This window comes from Convolutriloba macropyga, chromosome 2, assembly GCF_964194025.1.
Source record: "Convolutriloba macropyga chromosome 2, txConMacr16.3, whole genome shotgun sequence".
Classification (NCBI taxonomy): domain Eukaryota; kingdom Metazoa; phylum Xenacoelomorpha; order Acoela; family Convolutidae; genus Convolutriloba; species Convolutriloba macropyga.
Window position 1 is genome coordinate 66,138,822 of NC_134469.1, and position 24,717 is coordinate 66,163,538.

General features: G+C 34.3%; 1 protein-coding gene across 6 annotated transcripts in view; it reads right to left on the reverse strand.

Annotated features, from left to right (window-relative positions):
- Positions 1 to 6,619: 6,619 nt before the first annotated feature.
- LOC142334616 (synaptotagmin-1-like) overlaps positions 6,620 to 24,717 on the reverse strand; it is a 48,024-nt gene continuing 29,926 nt past the window's right edge. For all 6 annotated transcript variants that reach the window (XM_075382796.1, XM_075382791.1, XM_075382792.1 and 3 more), the window contains exons 5-7: positions 15,525 to 15,702; positions 10,649 to 10,886; positions 6,620 to 7,050 (exon numbers count right to left, since the gene is read on the reverse strand). In XM_075382796.1, the coding sequence (XP_075238911.1) occupies positions 6,861 to 7,050; positions 10,649 to 10,886; positions 15,525 to 15,702 (606 nt within the window). In that variant the 3' untranslated portion in view covers positions 6,620 to 6,860. The remainder of the gene's footprint in view (positions 7,051 to 10,648; positions 10,887 to 15,524; positions 15,703 to 24,717) is intronic.

Consider the following 24,717-nt stretch of genomic DNA (forward strand, 5'->3'; position numbering starts at 1 on the left):
GGAGGCTTGCATTTACAATTGTCCAGTACAGATTAACACTTGGAATTCGGTACGGGACTCCTCTAAAATGGTTCGCTAGGGTTCAAAGTTTTCATCCACTTCTTAGAAAAACATAGACGCAGATTTATCTTGGATGTAAATAAATCTTCGTCACTCATGATATCTGATCATCTATCGCTAGAGATGTAAAAACAGCCCAGTTTCTTTTTTTCGCCATCAAGAATGCCATAATCAACTAATTTAACTTCAAGAACGTATGTCCAGCATGAAGACTCAGACTAAAACAAGACTTATAGATCATTTCCCATTTTAAAATAGAGTGAATTCAACCCTGATTGAAGAAAAAATTACATAAAGAGTATAGATAAACATTAACCAGTCAGCGGTCGCAACTGGAGAAGCATTTTACAACTTCCATAAAAAACCTCTCGAATTCGAAGAGACTGTTGAAACTGAAATCCTAGTTTCGTATCCAGTTTACAATAAAACTGCAGATTCAAAATCTAAACATCAGTTGAGAACTGGCACATCTGCGGACTTCAAACAACTGTGGTTGCCCACTCACTTACACTAACATGACTGACCCGACATTTGGCTCTCAACGATGCGCAAAACAAACTATTCTGGAAAAAGAACTCGCAGAACAGGGTATCAAATCTTTCAAAAAAAATGTCACTTCTAATTGGCTCACACGGTTCAACGGATACAAAATTTTTTGGCAACTAAGATCAGCCACTACAGCTGAAGCAGCCGCTGCAGTGCAGGTAATTGGCATTGACGCACTGGGAAACTTCCTGTGCACAAACAATTCGCCATTTGGAGTAAGCTCCAAAAAAGTGAGGCAACCAAAAAAGCATCTGACAAGCAATTGCTTACCTCCAATAAAAGGAAAAAATAATGTCAAAAAATTACCATTAAACAAATTGAAAAATGCTTTGCGGTCTTGGGAGAACTATAAAAAAGAGAAGATGCATCGGACGAAATAACTGAAAATCAAAACAGGAATTCTGAGCTAGCTAAAGACAGTTTACCGCACTATGCCAAAAATTTCACCATGTTGGAAATTGCCTACAAATTTTTATGTGCGGTATCAAAAATATCACAGTCTAGTAAAATTGTATTGGATCCACAACAATGCATATGCAACCTTCACAAAAAATTACCTGCGGAGCCGACTTACGAGTCTTGCATTGTTACACTTTTAAAACACCACGACGAGCTACTTGTATTGCAATGTCGTCAAATCGAAGTAATTAAATTACCCTTGAATAAAAAGGCTCATAAACTTGGCCTAGCTTGCTTGTGAACACTGTCGGCAAGGACTATACACTCATTGATAGCGCAGGGAATAGCAACAACCCTTTATCAGAAACTTGATCACGTCCTGGATCCAGAGTATGCATCAAAAAATTTGGATGTTGAAAACAATTACCCAAACAAAAAATCCGTATACAATCAGATCTCACTGTTTGTGATAATTTTACGGTAAAACAACTTGACTCCCATTTACTTGACCCAGTAAACCATTTTCAACCTATTACCCTACTCGAATATCTACCAAGTTTCCCGTCAAAAGAAAAACCCATATTCAAACTCTACATCCAATATGTCCATAATTTTAACAGTTTGGTTCAAAGAAACTTAATACTTCAACAAACAAGAAAGCGCAACCAATCGTCTAGAAAGCTTAAGCACTGAAACACTGAAACCGAAGCTTGAGAAGAGACTGACGAAAACATTCAATGACATATGTCCTTAAAGTTTGGATTTCTTTCGGTCTTTGTAGATGCTTTTCTGCTCCTTACATAATCACTATTTACATAAATGGTCAAAACCACATCACAAGTTCTTTTTTCAAGAAAAAACTACATGAAAAGATCAAGATCAAAACAATATCAATTCAATTAAATGCGATAAAACACTACAAATTTTTGTAAGAGCTTGCTGAACAATCTCTACATAAGTTTTCACTTGTTAAACCACTAGAGAGAAGAACAACTTTGACACCCAGCAGGACGCCTCCCAGTGCCCCCCAATGCATGGCTACGTACGCCGTACCGATTCTTAAGAGACTAAATTAAGCAACGGAAAAAGCAAGAAGAACCCATTTTAGCAACTGAACAGGATAACAAACCCACCACAAGTAACTTCACAGCCAGTTTACACCCATATATCAGAGCACATGCAACCAAAACGGCCACACACAACGGGATGTATCCGTTACGAAGTATGGAAACAAGAAGTGTCTAAGCAAAGCTTTATTTAAAAATAACAAAGAGAAGAAAGCGTTTGATTTTTCTACAAAAAAGACCCAGATAAAGCGTCCAGGCAAATTACCGACATGAACAATAATGTTAGTTTGGAACATTTGTAGGACATATTAGTCACTGCTGAGGACCTCTTTTGTTCTTGAGGAGTCAACAACCCAGCGCTATAAACTTCAAGTCATAACTAACAAAGCAAAACGGAGATCAGAAATAACGGAGATTTAAAAAGAAAGAGTCTAAATGGAAAAAATTGAGAGTGACAAAAACAAAATTTCACCCAAAACGCAAACTCAGTATCAAAACAATCGCTTTAAAAAACTGACAGTCAAAAGGAGAAAAGTTGTTCGTTAACTTTTAACAGTCTAAAGATAAACGCAAAAGATGAAGAACGCTACCAGTAAGAAAAAGTAATTATGCTGAAAATGCAGACAGAAAAAAAGGAGCTGATAATTTTTTCTTCAAAACAACATGTAAAATTGATTGCAAAAAGCAGAAAAATTGAAAGTGGAAAAGAAAGAAAAACATTGATTAAAAATGTTTCTATCCAATCCAGAAACCAAAAGAACAGCAAAAATAGCTATCAGTGGGCAGAATTTTCGATCTTTTTTTCACTTATTAAAGAGTAAAAAATTTGTATCGAACCCTCATTCAAAGACAAAACCACTTTTTGAATTTTTTCTGAACTGGTATATCCAATTTTCTCTACATTTAATGGCTACAATGCTATTTAGATAGTTAAAAAATTTATATTTATATATATATATATATATATATATATATGTATATATATATATATATATATATATATATATATATATATATCTATATATATATATATATATATATATATATATATGTATATGTATGCATATATACATACTTACACACATATATATATATATATATATATATATATATATATATATATATATTTATATATATATATATATATATATATATATATATATATATATATATATATATATATATATATATATATATATATACATATATATATATATAACAAGCTGCAATCTAGTAATTAATTGTCGTAGCTTTTTAAATCAAATTGAGTTGACGATGACAAGATCATGCGTTGAAACGTTGAAAACCGAACAAAACTGACCTTTAATAAATTACAACAAAAATTGCTTAAGCAATCACTTCGGTTCATTTTTGCCAAGTTTAACTTTTAATAAAAAAAGCTGATAATGTTGCCTTGTACTCTTATTGAACTACTCCCTACAATTGCTTTGGAGTGATTGAAGAGGCCCAGTGTGCCTGGAGATCTTTCCAATAAAAAACATTGGCAAAATAGAAAATGGATCATGAAGAACTATTTCGGTTCTCCAACCCACGCTAAACACTATCCTGGATAGCCACATCAAGCATGAACACAAACCAAAAAAAACGCATAAGTCTTTTCTTATCTATTAATGAAGTAAACTCAAATCTGAAAAGACAACAAAGGAAATAAAAACTGTCAGTAACAAATGCATAGATGGAAACTTTTTCGGTGTTTAATTTATTCCTTGTGAATTTGAATGAATTTAATTAACTTCGGCACTTTTCTGAAAATTTCTTATCTCAGCAAAGTACCAGACGCTTGCAAACCTAAACGCTGAAAAAACATTTACAAGCCAAGAAAAGAAGCGCAATTGACACCCAAATTATTGAAGAAAGTCTCCCAGTAGCTCGCCTTATAGAGAGTTACCAATAGGCGACAAAAAAGATATTTTCTTCAAAACAATCATAGATCCAACACAGATTATATGTTGACTAGGGACCACTTTTGAGTCAAATACTATTACTGAACTTGCCACACTTCTTGAAAACCAACACACTCCAGCTTGCGACAAGCACATATGGTTAGACTTGAAGAGCAAAATCACGCTCCACTATAACAATGAGCATGAAGGAAAACAATGCTTTCAAGCTGGAACAGGTACATTGATAATGCAGTATTTGTTCACAATTGTACTTACGCTCCCGTGCTCACATGCACGCCAGCAGACGTGTTTAAGGGACGCACTCCAGCTCTTGAGCTAACCTTCCAAAATACAACACTCTGGCAACACAACCCAAAAAAAGGAGTACATTTAGAAAAACATCAGGGGTAAAACAACAGAATGAAAGAAAATTTTTTTCAGTTTCTAGCATACACACAAGAAATATTACGATAGGAAAGCCAAAACCAAATTAATTGCTATGAAAGAAAAAAACTGTCTCAGCAGAAAAAATATTTACAAAGGCTAACTAAATTTGCAAAAAGTCAAAACTGATTGCGCACACACCGTGTACAAAGATTGCGGCTTCAACAAATCAAATCATAGTATAATAAGAAAGACTCTATTTAATTTATCCACGGTTTTTTTAAATCAGCAATTTCCAAATAGAAACAGGGACCACAATACTGATATCCAGATCAGAAATGGCATCCACCACTCAAATGAAAATACCGAGAAAAGTGCCAGACACTAGATCAATCATTTTTAACAAATTGAAATTGCATGAGCGAATGAACAAAAAAACAGATTTGAAGTGGTTGTGACGTCACATGGTTGTAACAAAAATCTTGACGACGACATAAAAAACATAGCAGGACAGGTCTTGTTGTACAATTAAAAGAATTTTCATTGATTAAACAAAAGACTATACCTAGAACGGACTTTGAGTGAATTCGGAAAACCATTTCTAAAAAAACATCAAAAAATTCGAAAAAAAAACAGAAAATCAATGTCAAAATGCCGCATGTGAATAAAAAACCACTAGCGAGAAATGGATATTTTGTTCAAACAAGAAACTAGGCCTAGAGTGAATTATGAATGGATTGGGAAAATCATTTAGAAAAAAATCCGATCCAAAAAATTGAAAAAACTGTAAAAATCAATATGAAATTGCCGCATGTGAACAAAAAACTACTAGCGAGAGAGCGAATTTTTTTCGAACACCGTTTTCTCCCTCTACTTTAAAATAAGAGCGAAAAAATTCACGCCTCAAGACCACTCCTTTTCCTGTTTTGGCATGACCAAAATCACCACTCCAATTGGACTTCAAAAGTCATGAAAATGTGTAAACAGATCTTTAAAAAAGACACCGACAAGTAAAAAACCCAAAGAGAAGGCCAATAATAGTCCCAGAAATCAGCGTGCGGCTATTAAAAAGAAAAGTAAGTTTCAGTTTCAAAAGCAACTGAAAATTCTTGACGGATGATACAGATGAGAATCATTTTTGATTTTCTCATCTATGCGAAACAAGGACTTCTATCATTTAGGAAATAGCTACCACTCAAAAATAACTTTTGTTCTTATAACAATACATATTATGTGATTTCTGTGTCGTTACAACCGAATTTACTTCTCTCCTCTATGTAGGTTGGTAGGAATTATATAGATATGGATCAGTCTGCTTTATTGTTAATCGTTAATTGTTTAATTGTTAATCTGTAAAAAATTCCTTAACGGGTCTGCTTTACCAGAATCATAAAAACTGAAATAAAATTGTATTATGCAATCAAAAATATTAGGATCAATCTTATTAATGAAGTACTATTGCGTACTTGTTGGAAAAATTAATTGCATGAAACATGGATTTTAAGACTGGTTATCTGCGACACCGCGATTCGGTTATAAATTTAAATTTTAAGTGGCAAAGAGTATAATAATTAATTTTTGTTATGACGAGGTCAGTCAGTTACAATTGTTGGCGATTAGCTTCTATCAACTCGATGATGACCATTTGTTCATCATTGCCATATTTAGGTATTATGTTCCAAGACAGTACAAGCACCACACATGCACAATCCTCCACATGCACAGGCTTTGCAAAAATTAACTAATCAAGTTCAAATCTTAACTACTCACCAATGTTAAGCAAACTTTATATAAAGAGTTGAACTTGAAGGTAAATTTTGAAACCTGTGCAGCAGTTCTTAGACACTGTGTTATTTTACTGATCTGAAATATGATAAGCAAACAACTTCAACAAGCAGCAAACTTCAAGAAACACAGCTAATTATCTGAACGTTGAGAGCTATGGTTCTGCGTTCGAGAAACTTTGACCTTTAGACATATTAGGACTATTGTTTATTAAAGTTGTCATTATTTTTCTTATTCAATTTTACTATTATTTTTATGATCGTTGTAGTACCAATTATTTCTAGTAGTACTGTTGCTACTTTGGATTTGTTTTGTTACTCTTTTGAGAAATTTTTAATACACAGACTTTTAGAAATTTTTAATACAAAGAAGAAGCATAATGCTACTATGGCCATTTTACAATATACACATATTTGGGTGGTCCATCAACTCACCTTTATTTTCTAACCATTCATACTAAATCTTGACCCTTTATTTTCCTGTGAGTATTTTTTTTAAAAAACATTAGCAGGATACGACCATACAATCCCGACTTCAATGATTGCAAAACCACGGCCTAATTAAAAGACCAAATACGGAACTAAGGATTCCTTTTTTGATAAAATATCAATTTGTTTTGAAATAGTGACAACCCATTCGGTAATGTGTGGCTAGCTCTGGATCTGATTTGAAGTTGTGTGGATGTTGTTAGCTTGGTGAGCAACTAGTAGGGTATTCATTTGTCACCCCCCTCAATTTCCTGCAGCGTGTGCCACTGGGCTATGGGTCTGCGGGGTGCATTAATCATGTCCGTCCAGTGACGTAATCCAGCCCCACTTGCCGTGTAGCCGACGTGTACTAGGCCTATTGCGTCATTGCTTCCTAGCTTGTCATAGTCGTAGACTGTAATCCGTAGCTCTGTTTTGCTAAAAGTAAAAGAAACAGTTTTCAATTGATCTTTTTGCCATTTTTGGTTCTAGGCTAAAATTTAGCAGAAGCAAAAGCAGAACCAAAATTATAATAGTATTTGATTTTTTCCAGGTAGGTAGATATAACGTATTCCTGTGTCTAGTACGATACATTACTCAACGAAGCATTAAAAACAGATAAATAATTTTTTCCAGGAAATTGCATATTAACACGCTTCCTCTAATCTTTTGGCTTTTGTTCATCTTTTTTGCATTGCTGTCGGTCGTTGCTATAAATTGAAATCCTAAACATACCATGTAAAATATTTCTGCGTCGTCGGGGTAACTTCAGACACAGAAAAATTCCACAGCAATAAGATTGTTTAGACTATTATTAATAGTTTTATCGGAGGAAAATACTTCAAGCACACAGATCCAAGACTGTCTGGAAAATTGCTGCTACTGAGCACGGAAGAAAAGGGATAGTTTCAAGAAAGGGAGTTTCAAGTAACTTAAATAATTAGTCAACAAGCTGTAAAACTGAGCCCATTGAAGAACTGCAATGATGCCAAAAAACCTTTCTGACAATAAAATCAATTACAGAATTGAGCTCATGTTGTTATGAAATTGTCGATAAAATGCTTTGGCCGAAAGTTATCGCAAGCAACTGCATCCCCCAGTCCCAGCTGTCTCCAGAAAACTGCTCGACTAAAATTGCGTATGCAATGCTTTAGATACAACCGCGAGTGGAGCTAGGCCAATATTGTTTATTTTTGACTATAAATGGACCTAAAAGAACATTCGAGTGCAATGACATGGCATCGAGCTCTTCTGTGCTTTGAATAAAAGAGTGATGATTTATGTATTACTGTGGTCAAGGGACTATTAAGACTGGATACAATTCATGGAAACTTTCTTGGTTCTGCTCGAACTTTTATAAGCAATCAGTGCCAAATTGCTTAGAAAATAAGCAGATTATTTGAAAAATGTCATGCTCAGTAGCAGAAAACATTTGTATCAAAGTTTGCGCAAACCGATGTAAATTTTGTTTTCACTAATTTATAGGCCTAGAAAATCAAAATTTGTTTATAACACGATCAAGATTGCACGGTCTAAATATATATATTTCTATATGTTTCTTAACGTCATAGTTTGAGCTGGTGCAGTAATTCTTAGTGTAAAACTTATCTTGTAGTATGATCATTGTGAAAGTCTCTCTCCAGCTCTCATATACAGTTTTCACTGTACGAAAGAACAAAATTTTCAAGTATTAGTTGTTTAAAAGAGGCGTTTGCTCAGGTGAAAAAAATATCAGAAATAGAAAAAATGCTTAAAATTGGAGACCCAGAAGACTTGAAAAAATTACTCGGTAAATATCAGAGAACGCAAAACAGAACCTCTATTGTGTAAAAAACTTTTAAACTTTTCAAAATTTTAAAAAACGTTACAAGAAACGTCTTCGCTGCAAAATGAGTAGATACATTGTATTGCATTTTATAAAAAAAAATAATGAAACGATGCTTTCGTAAGTTCTTAATGAGAAATGGTTTAGATAATATGTTTTGTTTTCTACTAGTTTTAGTTTGCCAGTTTAAAAAATTAGTGACAGCCGGTTTTGAAGTTGAGCGAACTAAAAAAACTAAAAGCAATTTTTTTTGTGTTTTTGACAGACCTCGAACCAAATAACCAAGAAATAAAATTCTTGTATTTGAGCGTAGGAGCAAATTAAGAACCAAACAAAAATAACCGTGTGGAATTTGAATGTTTAACTTGTGGTGATGCATCGCCTTGTAACTTTTTCTTCCAAAAACTTGCCAATTCTTACAAGTCAACCATTTGACCTAAAAGTTGTTACAATTTAACCATTCAACTTATAAGGCTCTTGAAAGTTAACTATTCACCTTTCAAGACAAACATTCCGCTTATGCTGCAGCAAAAAATACGATAAATCTTTGTAGCAAAAAAATTGTAGGCATGATGTGTAAATGAAGCAGCATATTGAGATCTAGCGTATATCAACTGAATAACGAAAATGTTTTTGAAGTGATAAAAATGAAGAAAAGTAACATTTTGTCGTGTTCGGTCACCTTGTATAACGTTCATTGTTATTTTCAAAAATTTGAGATTTGATGTCTGTAGAAATGAAAAGTTCCTCTTATCGAGGAAACAAAATTTTGCTTTAGCTTGATTTGAATCATGCAAATTATTTAATATTTCAAATTACACTAGAAAATAGAATTTCTAAAAATTAGAATTACCTTGTAAAAAGTAACCAGTGAAAAACAATCACTCACCTACATAGAACTTTTGGAGCATGGGATGAAAAACCAAGTGGTTTCCTCGATAAGAAACTATTTTTTGCGCACTTAGCAATTTTCCAGTCAAAGACAACGTGTTTGTTTTAGTTCATCAACAATAACGACTATTTCGAAAAGAAATCGAGATTTGAGGTTCAATTTATATTATTCCTTACCATCCCCCAAATAGTTCATTTTTGATTTAATTTTATTATTATTATCAATTTATATCAATTTTTTACAATTTTTCGACAAAGATGCCAATGGTAGCAATTTTGGTGAACACAAGACGTATTCAAAGCATTAAACTTTCTGGACTTGAAACGCGCTAAAGAACCAGCTGTAGGCTTCATTATTAAATCTTAACCTGCTGGTTTATCGATGGCATTAAACCAAATAGCTGACATGAACGTTTAAAAACGTAACAGAAGCATTTCCAGAAAAAAAAAACAATCTAATTTTTTCTAAAATTATTCACCTTGCTTTCGGACTCAGGGCTAAGAATTGTTTCAAACAACAACACACTATCAACTAAAGGCATTCGTTTTGGTACATATGATTTTCACCTACGTTGGGAAAAATAGTGAAAATACCTTTGACAACAATTGAAATGATCAAATGTGTCTGAGTTGTCCGTGAAAAAAAAGTAAAATATATATCATTAACGGAACTACTTTTTATGAGTTTTTGTAGTTTTTTCTAGTTACTTTTCAGGAACCGAAAACAACAACAACTATTTCTCAAATATGAGGTCCACTATTGTTACGAGACTGTCAAATTTCTCCGATTACTCTGCATGATATCCTTGCCGAAAAAGTTTTCCGAGTTTTGTATGATTTAAGAATTGGTTATGAAACTTGTGCCACAATTAGTTTCTTCTTCTTTAACTTAAAACTGAAAATGGTGGATGTAGCTGATTTAGTTCCCAGAGTTGCAACAGTTATTGCATCATTGCAAATTTTGAATTTGCTTGTATCTTTACCGGATTTGGGACACAAAAAGTTAAGATTAAGCAGAACGAGCGGCGAAAAACCGTTAGAAAAAGTGGAATGAGCTAAAAAAAATGTTATTAACAAATTAACTGAAAGGGCTGAATTCTGAGTGGAATGAGGGGAATTTTTCAGATTTTGCTCGTTGTCGTAAATCCGCTCAAAACGACTTTTAGCGGAATTTCTTCAGCCCTCCACTCATTACGGGAGAGATCCCAATAATTACAATAATTTTTACTCATTTCGATTGTACTCCGCTCCTTCAACTCTTTAATTTATTTATGTGAAAATGATCAGAAACCTCAACCGATATTGGTATAATCATCTTGCCTGATCTGTTCAAAAGGTACTTCAAAGAGGAAGCTCTCGTTGAAGTAGGGATTCAAAGTCCTCTTCTTAATGGTTGTCTTCTTCTTCTTCAGCCTCTTTCCATTCTGCATCAGCTCTATCTTCACAAAAGGGTCAGACAACCCACCCACGTCCATCTTCTTAAGGTTCTTTGCCTCCAGCACGTTCACTGTCAACTTGCCTGCCTTGGGTACATAGCGGAGAGAGAAACAGAGGTCACCTAACATAAAAGCAGCAACAATCATCACAATCATCGTGTTAACAATTTATAGGTTTCTAAGATAGGAGAAACAAACAGCTAGGTACAGAAAATGGCGACCTGTTGATGAGATCATATTGCCTTAGAAGTTCTTAAACCCGCTGATTGAATTTCCGGCCGGAAAGTATGACACAATTTATTTATTCACATAACTGTAAAATAGTGTACAGACAGAATGATAGATACAGTTCTTAGACCGATAAAAAATGCCAACGTCTTTATGTAATTGGAGTTTTTAAAACTCAAAAATTTTCAACTGAAGGCCACTTACGACGTCCGGTCTTTACAATCTGCTTCAAATGATTCAAGAAACTTTTTAATTGGAAATTATTTTAGCTCAATCTGAACTACAATCTTCAGATATGTTATTCCAATCCTTTAGAGCTTGTTTTAATTGTTATTATTCAAGTTTTTGACCCAAGACATCATTTTGAAAAGAATTTTTTTTAGTTTTCGATGAAATTGCAGCTGTGAGGATATTTTTGATTGATTTTGTGATTTTCGTTATGAAATAGCTTTCCGATCTCTAAACAAACTTTTACCAATTTTTTAGGTGGACTTCGTCTGACTTTTGACCTGTGAAACAAAAAGGTTTTTACCAAAAACATCATGAACCCAAAAAAAATCATGCAAAAGTATTCGAATTCCTAGGTCATTCATGGAGCCCGCTAGTATTTATTCAAGTCATTTTTTCGCTTCGGACTTTTCGCTTCAGTACTGTGCAGAGCAAACTGTATTGCTTCAGTATCGTTTGCTTATTTTGCATATTACTACCAGAAGTGAATCAGTCGTCATGATCTAGTCCATAGTGTATTAATTAGTACACGACAAAACGGTCTCCTAAAATTTTGTTCTGTTGCTCGAACATACCAAGCAGCGCAGCTCTTTTTTATTCCCGTCACATTTAAACCAGTTCTAAGGTTTTCAAAAAGTTGACGCGCAAATGAGTCAACTTGGCCTGTTAGTTATTGGTCTTTCCGTAGTATTGAAGCTCTGGCAGCAACTATCCTTTTTTGGAGTGTTATTATGGAGTAAATTTTTCGGAGTGTTTACTTACCATTTTTAAAAATTAACGTTCCATACGACCCTGTCAATTATTGCAAACATCATATTTTTTAATCGAGTAAATCCAGTAAATTAATTAGACGGCCTTCGATTGAACTTGATTAAAACATTCGGCGTTTGTCACAATCACTGACCAAACTTCTGACTGTTGAAAATCCTATCTGCAATGAGCCCAACCTCACACAAAATTAATAATGGACTGACTTGAGTGCTAACCAACGAGCGGAAATTTCAATCACTCAATTTTTCTCTGTTTAAACAAAAAACGTCGATTTCAAAACTATTGAAATTCCTTCTGAGTCACAATCGTTTATTATCGAATTATGGGTGCTCAAAACTGGGTGGCATATCCAAAACTTTAACCAAAATACCGTTCTCAAGAAAAATTTATTGATTTAATTGGCGAAAAATAACAAGATTTTTATTCAAGCATTTTGAGCCAAAATGAATTAAAATCAGATAATAAACAAGTTTTTGGTTCTGCGTAAAAAACACCTAGCAATTTTTTCCAAATTGCAGCTATGCGGCTCAAAAGATGTCTAATCTAAGCTTCAATTTGTTTCTAGTTTTGAATTTTCTGCTTTTAAAGCGTGAAAATTTTCTAGTTTTTTAAAGCGTGAAAGTAAAAAAAAAAGAAAATTCACAAAGTTATATCTGATATCTGACTGTTCGAAAATGAAATTCATTGTACAATCATTTCGATGAATTTAGCTTTTTTTGGTCAGCAAATACAATTCAATAATTCAAAGAGCAATTTAAAAATGCTTAAAAATTGGGAAAAAATACTTAGCTGTCATATGAATGTTCAAGCAATTCGCTATGTTAGAAGTCATTTCGCGAAAATAGATTTTTAGTTATTTTTTAGTTATTCTTTCACTCAGTGCTTGTCACCAACACGACAACCCGAATTAAATATTAATACGCAACTATAAGTGCAATTTAGTATAACTTTCTGTCTGGCTCACAACATACTCGCCAAGTACTTTATAAATTGCTCGTTTAATCTAAAGGAAAATAGTTGAGGATAAAAAAAATTAATTAGAAGAGTCTAAAGATGAATAAAGCACCAGTTAAGGTTGAGGTCTTCAATAAATAATGCAGTGGGGGTCTCGTTTTTGTCATCAACAGTAATGTCTCTTAGTGCTAACCAAATTAAAACAAATGTTAATCACTAGTCTTATGACTAGCAGTGAATCAATTCCTAGGTCATTCATGGAGCCCACTAGTATTTATTCAAGTCATTTTTACGCTTCCGACTTTTCGCGTCAGTACTGTGAAGAGCAACCCGTACTGTTTCAGTATCTGTTGCTTAATTTGCGTATTACTAGAAGAAGTGAACACAAAAATATCATGCAAAATTATTTGAATCCAGTAAATTAATTAGACGGCCTTCGATTAAACTTGATTAAAACATTCGGCGTTTGTCAAAATCCTTGACCAAACTTCTGACTGTTGAAAATCTTATCTGCAATGAGCCCAACCGAACACAAAATTAATTTTGGACTGACCTGAGTGCTAACCAACAAGCGGAAAATTCAATCACTCAATTTTTCTCTGTTTATTCAAAAAACGTCGATTTGAAAACTATTGAAGTTTCTTCTGAGTCACAATCGTTTATTATCAAATTATGAGTGCTCAAAACTGGGTGGCATATCCAAAACTTTTACCAGAAAACCGTTCTCAAGAAAAATTTATTGATTTAATTGTTGAAAAATAACAAGATTTTTATTCAAGCATTTTGAGCCAAAATGAGTTAAAATCAGATAATAAACAAGTTTTTGGTTCTGCATATAAAACACGTAGCAATTCTTTATGAAATTGCAGCTATGCGGCTCAAAGGATGTCTAATCTAAGCTTCAATTTGTTTCTATTTTTAAATTTTTTGCTTAAAGCGTGAAAGTAAAAAAAAAGAAAATTCACAAATCTGACTGTTCGAAAATGATATTCGTTGGACAATCAATTCGATGAATTTTGCTTTTTGTTGTCAGCAAATACAATTCAATAATTGAAAGAGCAATTTAAAAATGCTTGAAAATTGAGAAAGAATACTTAGCTGTCTTATGAATGTGCAAGCAATTCGCTATGTTAGAAGTCATTTCGCGAAAAATAGATTTTTAGTTATTTTTTAGTTATTCTTTCACTCAGTGCTTGTCACCAACACGACAACCCGAATTAAATATTAATACGCAACTATAATTGCAATTTAGTATAAGTTTCTGTCTGGCTCACAACATACTCGCCAAGTACTTTATAAATTTATCTAATTTATAAGTTTAAACTAAAGGAAAATATTTAAGGATGGAAAAATTAATTAGAAGAGGCTAAAGAAGGATAAAGCATCAGTTAAGGTTGAGTTCTTTAAGGAAAAATGCAGTGGGCGTCTCGTTTTTAGTATTAACAGTAATGTCTCTTAGTGCTAACCAAATTAAAACAAATGTTTATCACTAGTCTTATGACTAGCTAAGAATAAATTCCTTGGTCATTCATGGAGCCCACTAGTATTTATTCAAGTCTTTTTTACGCTTCCAACTTTTCGCGTCAGTACTGTGAAGAGCAGCCTGTATTGCTTCAGTATTCTTTGCTTATTTTGCATATTACTACCAGAAGTGAATCAGCCGTCATGTTCTAGTCCATAGTGTATTAATTCGTACACGACAAAACGGTCTCTTAAAATTTTGTTCTGTTGCTCGAACTTACCAAGCAGTGCAGCTCTCTTTTTATTCCCGTCATATTTAAACCAGCTCTAAAGTTTTCAAAAAGTTTACGCGCAAATAAGTCAACTTGGCCTGTTAGTTATTGGTCTTTCCGTAGTATTGAAGCTCTGGCAGCAATTATCCTTTTTTGGAGTGTTATTATGGAGTAAATTTTTCGGAGTGTTTACCTTAACAGTTTTAAAAAATAACGTTCCATACGACCCTGTCAATTATTGCAAACCTCGTATTTTTTTTAGAAACGGTAGAGTGGCGATATTATCTTGCAGGTATACAAAATAAGGCTGTAAGATCGCATGAGATTTGTAAAGTCTAATTCAAAAGGGCACTAAAACTGTGTCAAAAGACATCTGTTCATAATGATTCATAGAGAACTGACTTTTACTCGGGCCGTTCCAGATCTAATATCACCTATGATCAGATTTTTTGCATTTCATTGTCCATTATCTTGCGATCTTGGCCCCGACTCCGAACTGGCCGTTGCCCAATGTTTTTTTCACACAAAGCGATGCCTTATAAGATTTTCGATATCTTCAGTTCAAATTTACCTCTTATCAAAACTTTGTCCAGACCAATGTTCAGATTTCCGTACGTTGGAACTCAAAATTACTCATGGCCAGATGAATTCCCGTTTTTATTCAATCATAATTAGGCAATAGCTCAGCTCGTTTAATATCAGCCCGTAGGCAGTGTTTTCCACTCAGGATGTCTTCCGTGTAAAAAAACACAACATATCCAACCTCCACCCCATGCTCCTACAGTAGCATCATCCTTATTGAGGAATCCAATTTGTGAAAAAGAGTGGTATCAATAGTGGACGTACCGAGGTATTCCTTGTCGTCATCGGGGGGACTAAGGGACTTGGTTGTCTCAAACGTCTGTCCGAGGTCAATCGAGTTCAGGTTGAGCTTAATTTGGCCAATCATGTCGTGTTTGGAGAAACGGTCAAAGTCATACACAGCCAACACCAGAGTCTGACCTCCAATCTCCGCGAAGGGAACCTGCAATATGCATAAATTAGTTACAAATGAGTTTGAAAAAATCGCCACAAAAAATAGTTACTTTCATATTCAATTGTGTCATCGACTGTCCACTGCAATCATCGGTCGGTTATGTTGCAAGATCTTGCATGAATCTACCAAGATGTGCCTTAAATGCAAGATACCCATTGGAGTTCGACTGGCGTGTGTATGTGTGTGAGGGTGGAAGGGTGGGTTGGTGTGTATGAATTTCTGGTGGAGGGGGGGGGCTGGATGTATGGGGTTGTGTATTTTTCTGTGTGTGTTTCTGCTGTGAACACAAACATTTTTGTTTAGTTGCCACCTCCATTTCCCTCAGACCAAAAAATTGATAAATTGATTCACTGGATAAAAATAGCTTTGGAGGCTCATACCGTTTGTTTTCCAGTCATCTTATCAGAAAGCCCGTGAAAAAATGGGGAAGGAAAAATAACACTATGAATTTTGGAAAAGTATACAATAACTACACCCAAGTGTAAATTTTGCATGCTTGTCAAGGGAAACTATGGCAGTCTAAGGGCCTTCCTGAGTTATATTTTTCACTCTTCTGGCCCTTTCAGCAAAATTGCGCGGTCTGTTTTGTACAATTTTGTACGTTCTGTTCATTTCTTACGTCTTACCGCTTGTAAAATAGCTTGCATCGCCCGCTATAACTTCCGTTAAGATATCGGTTACTTCATCCAAAACAACTATATTTTGCGGGGGGAAATAGTATCAAAAATCAATGGCAAAATATCAAATAAAAGTTTAGTGCTATAAAATTCTTACTGCAGAGGGAGGTTAATCAATCGAAAAATTTTTGGAGCAACGAGCTGCATCATGGCGGAGAAACGACTTCATCATTATGTTTTAGTAACAATTTTAGTATTTTAGTAACAGTTTGTTTTCACAATTGGTTGCTGCAGTTTTTTGTAAATTGTGCATAAAAAGAGCTCGACATAGACTGACAAGACGCTCTACTATCCAGTTGATTAGATTGCACTGCAAGTGCTGTATTCAAAACTCAAGCGGGAGTTTGCGTCGCGTTTGTCAATTCTGGTTACCTAAATTCTTTTTAACTCCGGCGTTAGTTGGAGATCGCGTCGCGATAAACACTTTAAATTTGTGGGTTGAAGAGCGTTTAAATAGGATTGATTTAGGGAACGAAAATCAGAAGAACACAAATTGGTTTACAAATAGCAAAAAATTAATCAAGAGCTGCTCACGTAGTACAGCGGAAATACTAAATTTGTTTATAGTGTGAACATACAGTATCCTGTATATATATATATATATATATATATATATATATATATATATATATGTTTATATATATATATATATATATATATATATATATAGATAAATATATATATATATACCTATATATATATATATATATATATATATATATATATATATAAAGATATATATATATATATATATGTATATATATATATATGAACAGATTAAAATCAGATCAAACAAGGACCTACAGAAGTTAAATAAAAAGTTAAATAGGAAACGATATGAGATATTGCCCCGATATCGTTTCGGCTTCATAAACCGTCATTTCCCTACGGCTTCGGAGATTCGGATACGAATTTCAGGTCCAACGCTCGTTTGGGTTGCAAGGGGAGCAAGTACCGATAAAAGTTGGGCTCGTGATTCGAATTGGACTATTGTAGCCTTTCGTGCAATCGATCTTTTCAATAATAGTTTGAATTTGTTGATGCTACTTTTCTTGCTTTTTTTTATTGCTTTGTCTAACAGACGTTGATTCGGAGTCCGATGTATCATTATTTGTTGGGGCCGAACGATTACTTATTGGCATTATTGGGGTTAATTGCGGAACCGATGACGATGTGGCTGTGGGCTGAGTAAGTGGCACTGCGATTGGCTGTTGCGGACTGAAATTTATTTGAGTGAGATCTGGCCTATTTTAGAATGCTTCATGGTAATTAGGGCTTCTTTTTGGGATCCTCATTTTAGTGTTCTGGAAACATTACTGGAAAATGAGATGCAAGAGCGCGAAGAAACGATGCTGACGTCATCTGCCTGTTTGCTTTTCTTGCTTCTCCAATTTTTTCTGAGCACGTCATTCTTGCGGTTGGTTAATTTCTGCTCCAGAGTTTTTTCATTGGATTGTTGTTGATCGCCTGTCGTTTTTCCGAAATTGTCTATGTCGGAAATTTTGACGCGTACTTCTGCCTTTTTTGGCTCTTTGATGACGCTTGTTTTCAAGCTTATTTTTTAGTATTTATATTGTTTCAGTATTTTAGTAACAGTTTGTTTTCACAATTGGTTGCTGCAGTTTTTTGTAAATTGTGCATAAAAAGAGCTCGACATAGACTGACAAGACGCTCTACTATCTAGTTGATTAGATTGCACTGCAAGTGCTGTATTTAAAACTCAAGCGGGAGTTTGCGTCACGTTTGTCAATTCTGGTTACTTAAATTTTTTAACTGCGGCATTAGTTGGAGATCGCGTCGCGATAAACACTTCAGATTTGTAGGTTGAAGAAACGTTTAATTACGATTGATTGAATTGGGCTATTTTTTCGATTTGGACAATTGTAGCCTTCTGTGCTATGGATCATTTCAATAATTGTTTGAATTTTTTGATTGCTGCTTTTTCTTGTTTTTGTGCTTGCTTCGTCTAACAGACGTTGTTTCGGTGTCCAATTTGTCACTATTTGTCAGGGCCGAACGATGACTTTTTGGCAACATTGGTGTTAATTGCAGAGCTGATGACGATGTGGCTGTGGGCTGAGTAAGTGGCACTGCGATTGGTTGTTGTGGACAGAAATGTATTTGAGTGAGATCTTGCCTATTTCGGAACGCTTCTTTGTGATTAGGGTTTCTTTTTGGGATCCTCATTTTCAGTGCTCTCGAAACATTACTGGAAATTGAGATGCAAGAGCGCGAAGAAACGATGCTGACGTCATCTGTCTGTTTGCTTTTCTTGATTCTCCAATTTTCAGGGTCTTTGATGACGCTTGTTTTCGAGCTTATTTTCCCGACTGTGATTGCAGGAACAAGCTCTTCAGAGGCCATCCAAATAGGCTTTTGTCTACGATTTACATTAATTTTTTGCGATTTTGATTGTATAAATATCTCTGTTCAGTGGATTGGGAGGGAAATGCCCTCTGACCAGACTAAACGGGTCTCATCGTCCTGCGTTTGTGCTTGACGTTCATAGGCTTTGACATTTGTGGCTCAAATGGTCTTCTCGACTTAAAAGTTGTTGCAAAAGTCCGTGTCATCCCCATGTTCATCGGTAAGATACCATCGTCTCTGTAATGTATCCTCATCTAAATAAAACTATAAAAATGAATTAATTTATTAGGGCTAAGATTTTTACTATCTGATTTTGCTACTTTATTAGAGATTGTTGTATTAAACTTTCTGCAGAACTATCTCTCGAATAGGGTAAGTCTGTGGTTTTTCCGCTTTTTTTCTTATTTTTTGAATAACTGCATTTGCTACATGTTGCAGATTAAATTGCTTATTTCGATGAGCTTTCATAGTTGCTTCAATGTTTTGTTCTGTGCAAACATCTTAAAATGTTTTTCCTGTCAAGCAGTTATTTTTGACTGTTCTAATTTATAGTGGCACACCGTGATTGTATATATATATATATATATATATATATATATATATATATATCTATATATTTATATATATATATATATAAATATATATATATATATATATATATGTATATATATATATATATATATATATATATATATATAGCTTAGAAACTTTATGACGTTTGAACCCAACGCTTCTTTTAGTAATTCAACGGCAAGGCACTTAGAACATCTATCGACTACCATTAGAAAGTTTTGTTCTTTTCTTTTTTTGTTCAAAACAAGACCTCCAAAATCTATCTGAACTTCTTCGTCTGGTTTTTTACACTTAGTTCTTGGCAACCATATGCTGCGCCGAATCAGTGTTTTTAAAATTCTTACCACTATATCTGCCCGCTTTGCACCCTATAGCCTTTGCTAATGTGTCCCGGTGGATATATGGCCAACAACAATGGTGTGCTAGCGAAATCATTGCTAGGTTGCCTTGATGTGTTGATTTTGGGCCTTCCAGTAGAGCTTCCCTTGTTGCCCTTGGTATAGCAAGACACTCGTCGATGCAAAGACATCTGTCAATGAGTGGATATATGGGCTGATTTTTTGAGTCGGGTTTTGTCGATGCCGATGACGCAATCTCCCACTTCTATCGTAACTGCATCTTTACCAGCAAGAATGGCTAAAAATTTCTTACCATAGATTTAGTTTACAATGTCAGTCAGACAATGAACTTCAGCTGCATCCAGAGTCTTGGTGGAAGGTGTTGTGTCACGGGAAGCATTATATTTCCCGGGTGTTGTGTTTGTCGCAGAGTTGACTGAATTTAATTCAGAATTGAGAGTTGCTCTGGTTCGACTTTGTGTTGAATTCTTTGCTGATCTTCCTTGTGGCGTTTTTAATTTTATAGCAAAATGCGGTTTTGAATGACTGTTACTAAAAAAGTTTTAAGCAAAAAACGTGGTAAATTTGGTTGTTCTGTAAATATAGTTGTTTTGTCGACCTCGTTTCCGATACGGTGCTTATTGGTCTTAATTGTAAAGACTGTTCACATTTTTAGTGAGTGAGTTTTTCAGGGTATTTGAATTCATTTTAACAATGGAAACTTATTTAATTTTAGGCTTAATGCGTAGTGCGAACCTGTTTGTGTAAAGTAGTTTTTGCGATGGCGGTGCAAGTGACGTGTGTCAATTTAGTATAAGTGATTATTGAAAATGTTTAATTGTGACGTAATTGGCAATAAATGATTTTTTATCTGGTATATGAGATGCCGTTGACTTATTACTGAATGGTGTTTTGATTATTGTAAGGGATGTATATTGTGCTGCAATATCTTTATTTGAACTTTGATTGTGTAAACTGCAGTGTAACATTGTACTGAAATTTTGGAAAACTGAAAATTTGGTGTAATGATGTCTTTGAATAATTGTCAGGATTTTGAAATAGTTGCAACTACATAATGTTCGTCGTATAGAGAAACTTTTTTGCCTATGCAAATAAGTTTTGAGAAATGTAGTTAACTAAGCCTTTTTCTGCTCCTGGCATGTATTCGATTGTAATGTTGTAGGGAGTTAGTCTATCAATCCACCGTGAAAGCCTATTGTTTGATCTATTTTCTTTGAAAAGAGATAAATGCACGATGATATGTAATTACAGTTAAGTCTTTGCCGTATAATTAATATTTAAAGCTTTCGCTGGACCATACAATTCCCAAGAGCTCTGTTTCCTCAACACTGTAACCTTTTTCTGTACTAACTAGAAAGAGAGAGGCAAATGCAGTTGGTTTCCACCCGTCTTTTGTGTTTTGTTTTTGATTTTCAGTCCAAACAAACCTATGAGATTTTCGTAGTAATTGTTTTAGTGAATGACAAAGTTGTGCCAGATTTGGTATGAATTTGCTAAGAGTCAACAGATCCAAGAAAAGATCTTATTCTCTGAGGTGTATTTGGAGGGGAATTGTCTAAATCGCTGTTGTTTTGGTCTTCTTGTTAGAGTGAATTTATATCCCAATTATTCAGTCTCAAGTTTAGCAATCTGCAATGTGATTGTCTAGGCCAGCATGTTGCGATGCAAGTGTTGTTTTCAAAACTCAAGCGGAAGTTTGCGTCGCGTTTGCCTATTCTGGTTACCTAAACGCTATTTCACTACTATGTTAGTTGGAGATCGCTTCGCGAATTAATATTTTGATTTTTAGGTAATATTTTGTAGAGTGTTTAATTAGGATTGAATTATCAACTGAGTTGAAGGAACCCAATTGAGAGGAATGAAATGAAATACAAGTTGGTTCAGAAACAGCAAAAAAGTAATAACGAGTTGATTACGTAGTACACCGGAATTACTAAAATTGTTCATAGCGTGAACGGACAGTATCCTGTTTATATATATGAACAGATTAAAGTCAAGATCAAAAATGAACTGCAAGAATTAAAATTCAAATTGAACTAGAAAACGATATGAGTTCTTGTTCCAATACCATATCCGTATTATATGTTCTAGGTATAATTGTGCGAGAACTTAAGATCAGTTGTTGGTGTATTGATTAGCACACGTGGTTTGCAATTAAGAGATGCTGGTTCCAATCAAGTACTGGTCTATTTTTACAGTAGTTGCGACCGCTTAGACCTCCCAAAAATGGCCTCTGTTTCACTTTATTTGTCACTGAATTAAATAGTTTGAGCAAAAAGTCATCTGAACGGTCAGGATACAACCAAAGCATAAAAATATGACCAGAAGAGCAGCGTAAGCCTATAGCTAAAGATATTGCACGAATGATTTATTTTGTTCTTTCTTGCGTCAATCACAACAAAAATGAAGGGTTAGTAATTGAAGCTATAAGGTTGATTGTTTACTATGAACAGAACCTGAAGTAATAATTATTAGCTTTCAGTTTGTTATTTTATTGAGACAAACGTCATAAAGTGAACAAATGACCTTTTTACTAAACAAGTAAACAGTTCAAACAGCTTTTCAATCAAGCTTATTTATAACAAATTTTCGCGCGTTCCAATTAGATTGCTCCAAAGTTTGGTGGGGGTAAATAAGCACTATATAAACTAGTTCACTTTTATGAAATTCAATTAGCAGGCCAATTATCACAAGTTGAATGAAGAGAAAAATGTGGTGAATCTATCTGTATTATGTATGAAGTGCTGAAGATCTCCATAGTCACCTACGCATTTTTGTCTGCTCGAGCCTTTGTACTTAGTGTCATAACCCAAGAATTAATTTTTCTATTATCTAAAAATTTAGTATATAGTTACTTACACAAGAAAAAACTATTTGGAAAGGCATACATATCTATTGAAAGTGTGACACGGAAGCCGTTTTGGATCATAGATGGCCATATAGCAGCCACATAGTGTCAAAATTTTACACTAAATTTGATTTCAAGAAACCAGTGCACTCTATTTTCATTTTTGATTTGAAAAATGTTGGAGAATAGACTAAATATCTACACAACCGTAGCAATTTGGAATTGAAATTTTTAGTGCTTATTTTGACGATTAATATCTGTGTACGTAACACTGATGCTACTTATATCGAAAATTAAATTTATTTTTCAACAATTATTATTGTTAATGCATAAATTTTAATGCAAACTTTCCTTGGAGAGAGAGAGAGAGAGAGAGAGAGAGAGAGAGAGAAGAGAGAGAGAGAGAGAGAGAGAGAGAGAGAGAGAAGTACGCGTAGAAGTGTAAACATAGCTGGCAGATTGCCAGAAAATAGCCGCAATAGCTTCGTAGATCTGCAGTCTACAAAAACAGTAAAAACACAGACCAAAAAATAGTCTTTTCATTGAAGGCTGAGAATGTTATATTTTAATTAGGAATCTGTATATGTATAAGTTATTGCTTCCTCTATTAGCTGCTCTCAAATAACCTTCATTTTGAGTGACACACACCCATTATCTCTTTGAATTAAAGTAAATAAAAGTCAATTTCAAAATGAGGAGGTTATTTTTGGGAGTGAGGTAAGTCGAGTGTGACCAAGAACTTAATCACGCGATTGAACAAAAAACCCGCTCCACTAAGACCAAAAAATGACGTCACTCACGCTATTCGGTTGAAATTTCATGAACGAATGAACAAAAAGCAGATTTGAAGTGGTTGTGACGTCATAAGCTCGTAACAAAAATCTTGACAAAGAAAAGAAAAAACTTAGCAGGACGAGTCCTTACGTATAATTCAAAGAATTTTTAACGACTAAACAAAATAACTAGACTTGGAACGGACTACGAGTGAATTGAAAATACTATTTCTAAAAAAAGAATCAGATTAAAATTTAAAAAAAAACAGAAAAACGGTAAATTGAAACTTAGTTCGAACCAAAAACTAGGCCTAGAATGAACTATGAATCGATTGGGACAACCATTTAGAAAAAAAAATCGATCAAAAAAAATCGACAAAACAGTCAAAATCTAAGTGAAATTGCCGCGTGTGGACAAAAAACCACTAGTGAGAAAGCAATTTTTTGTTCAAACATCGTTTTGTCGCTCTACTTAAAGTTCGAGCGAAAAAATTTCAAGTCGCAAAACCACTCGCTTTTTCACTCCACTTCCTGTTTCGGCGTGACCAATTTCACTGCTCCAATTTGACATCATAAATCATGCAAATGTGTGAACAGATCGTAAAAAAAAGGCAGCGCCCCAATACAATACAAATTCTTTGAATTGTAAAAAACCAAGAGAAGGCCAATAATAGCCCCAGCTATTGCTGTGTGGCTATTAATAAATTAATCAATTTTGAAACGATTCGCCTTTAATTTACAGCTAGTTTTTGCACTAAGTTGGCTATGCCAAAAGAAATTTCAATACGAGATATTTTGACTCTGTAAACTTTGGGGCTTAACTGAAATGAAAATACCAGAGAGAAGTGCATTTTTTGCAATCTTCCGTATGAGTAATGGTTTATACGGTTTGGCTATACTTAATAAATTTGGTACAAAGCGTTTTTCTTCAATGCTTTATTCAGAACTAATTAATTTTCCTTTGATGTTTTAAATGGAGGTTTTTTAGAACAACTACAAACTAACTGGATTCTCCTGAAAGCCGAAAGGTGAATTAAAGAAAATCTCTCAATTTTTGAAGGCCAATTTTGTTTCCAAATTAAACTTCTTTCACTGATATTTCTACCTAATGAAAAACATGCAATATTTTGCTCCACAGAAACTTTTTCTTGAATTAGCTCTAAATAGATTCTATCGTCACATCTGTCGTAAACAGAGTAAAATTTTTGTACGAACTTGAGTTTCAAAGTTTCAAAAGTACACAACATAATTCTTCTGCTTTTTTCGAAAACTTAAAACTGTAAGAGATAGAAGAGAGCAGAACGGATCAGAACGGCAATAGGTGCTCAGAAAAAATTTTTAAGACAAATCCATTATCTGATGATGATACAAGTTGCGTGTGTTGCAAAGAAACAAAAAAAATTGAA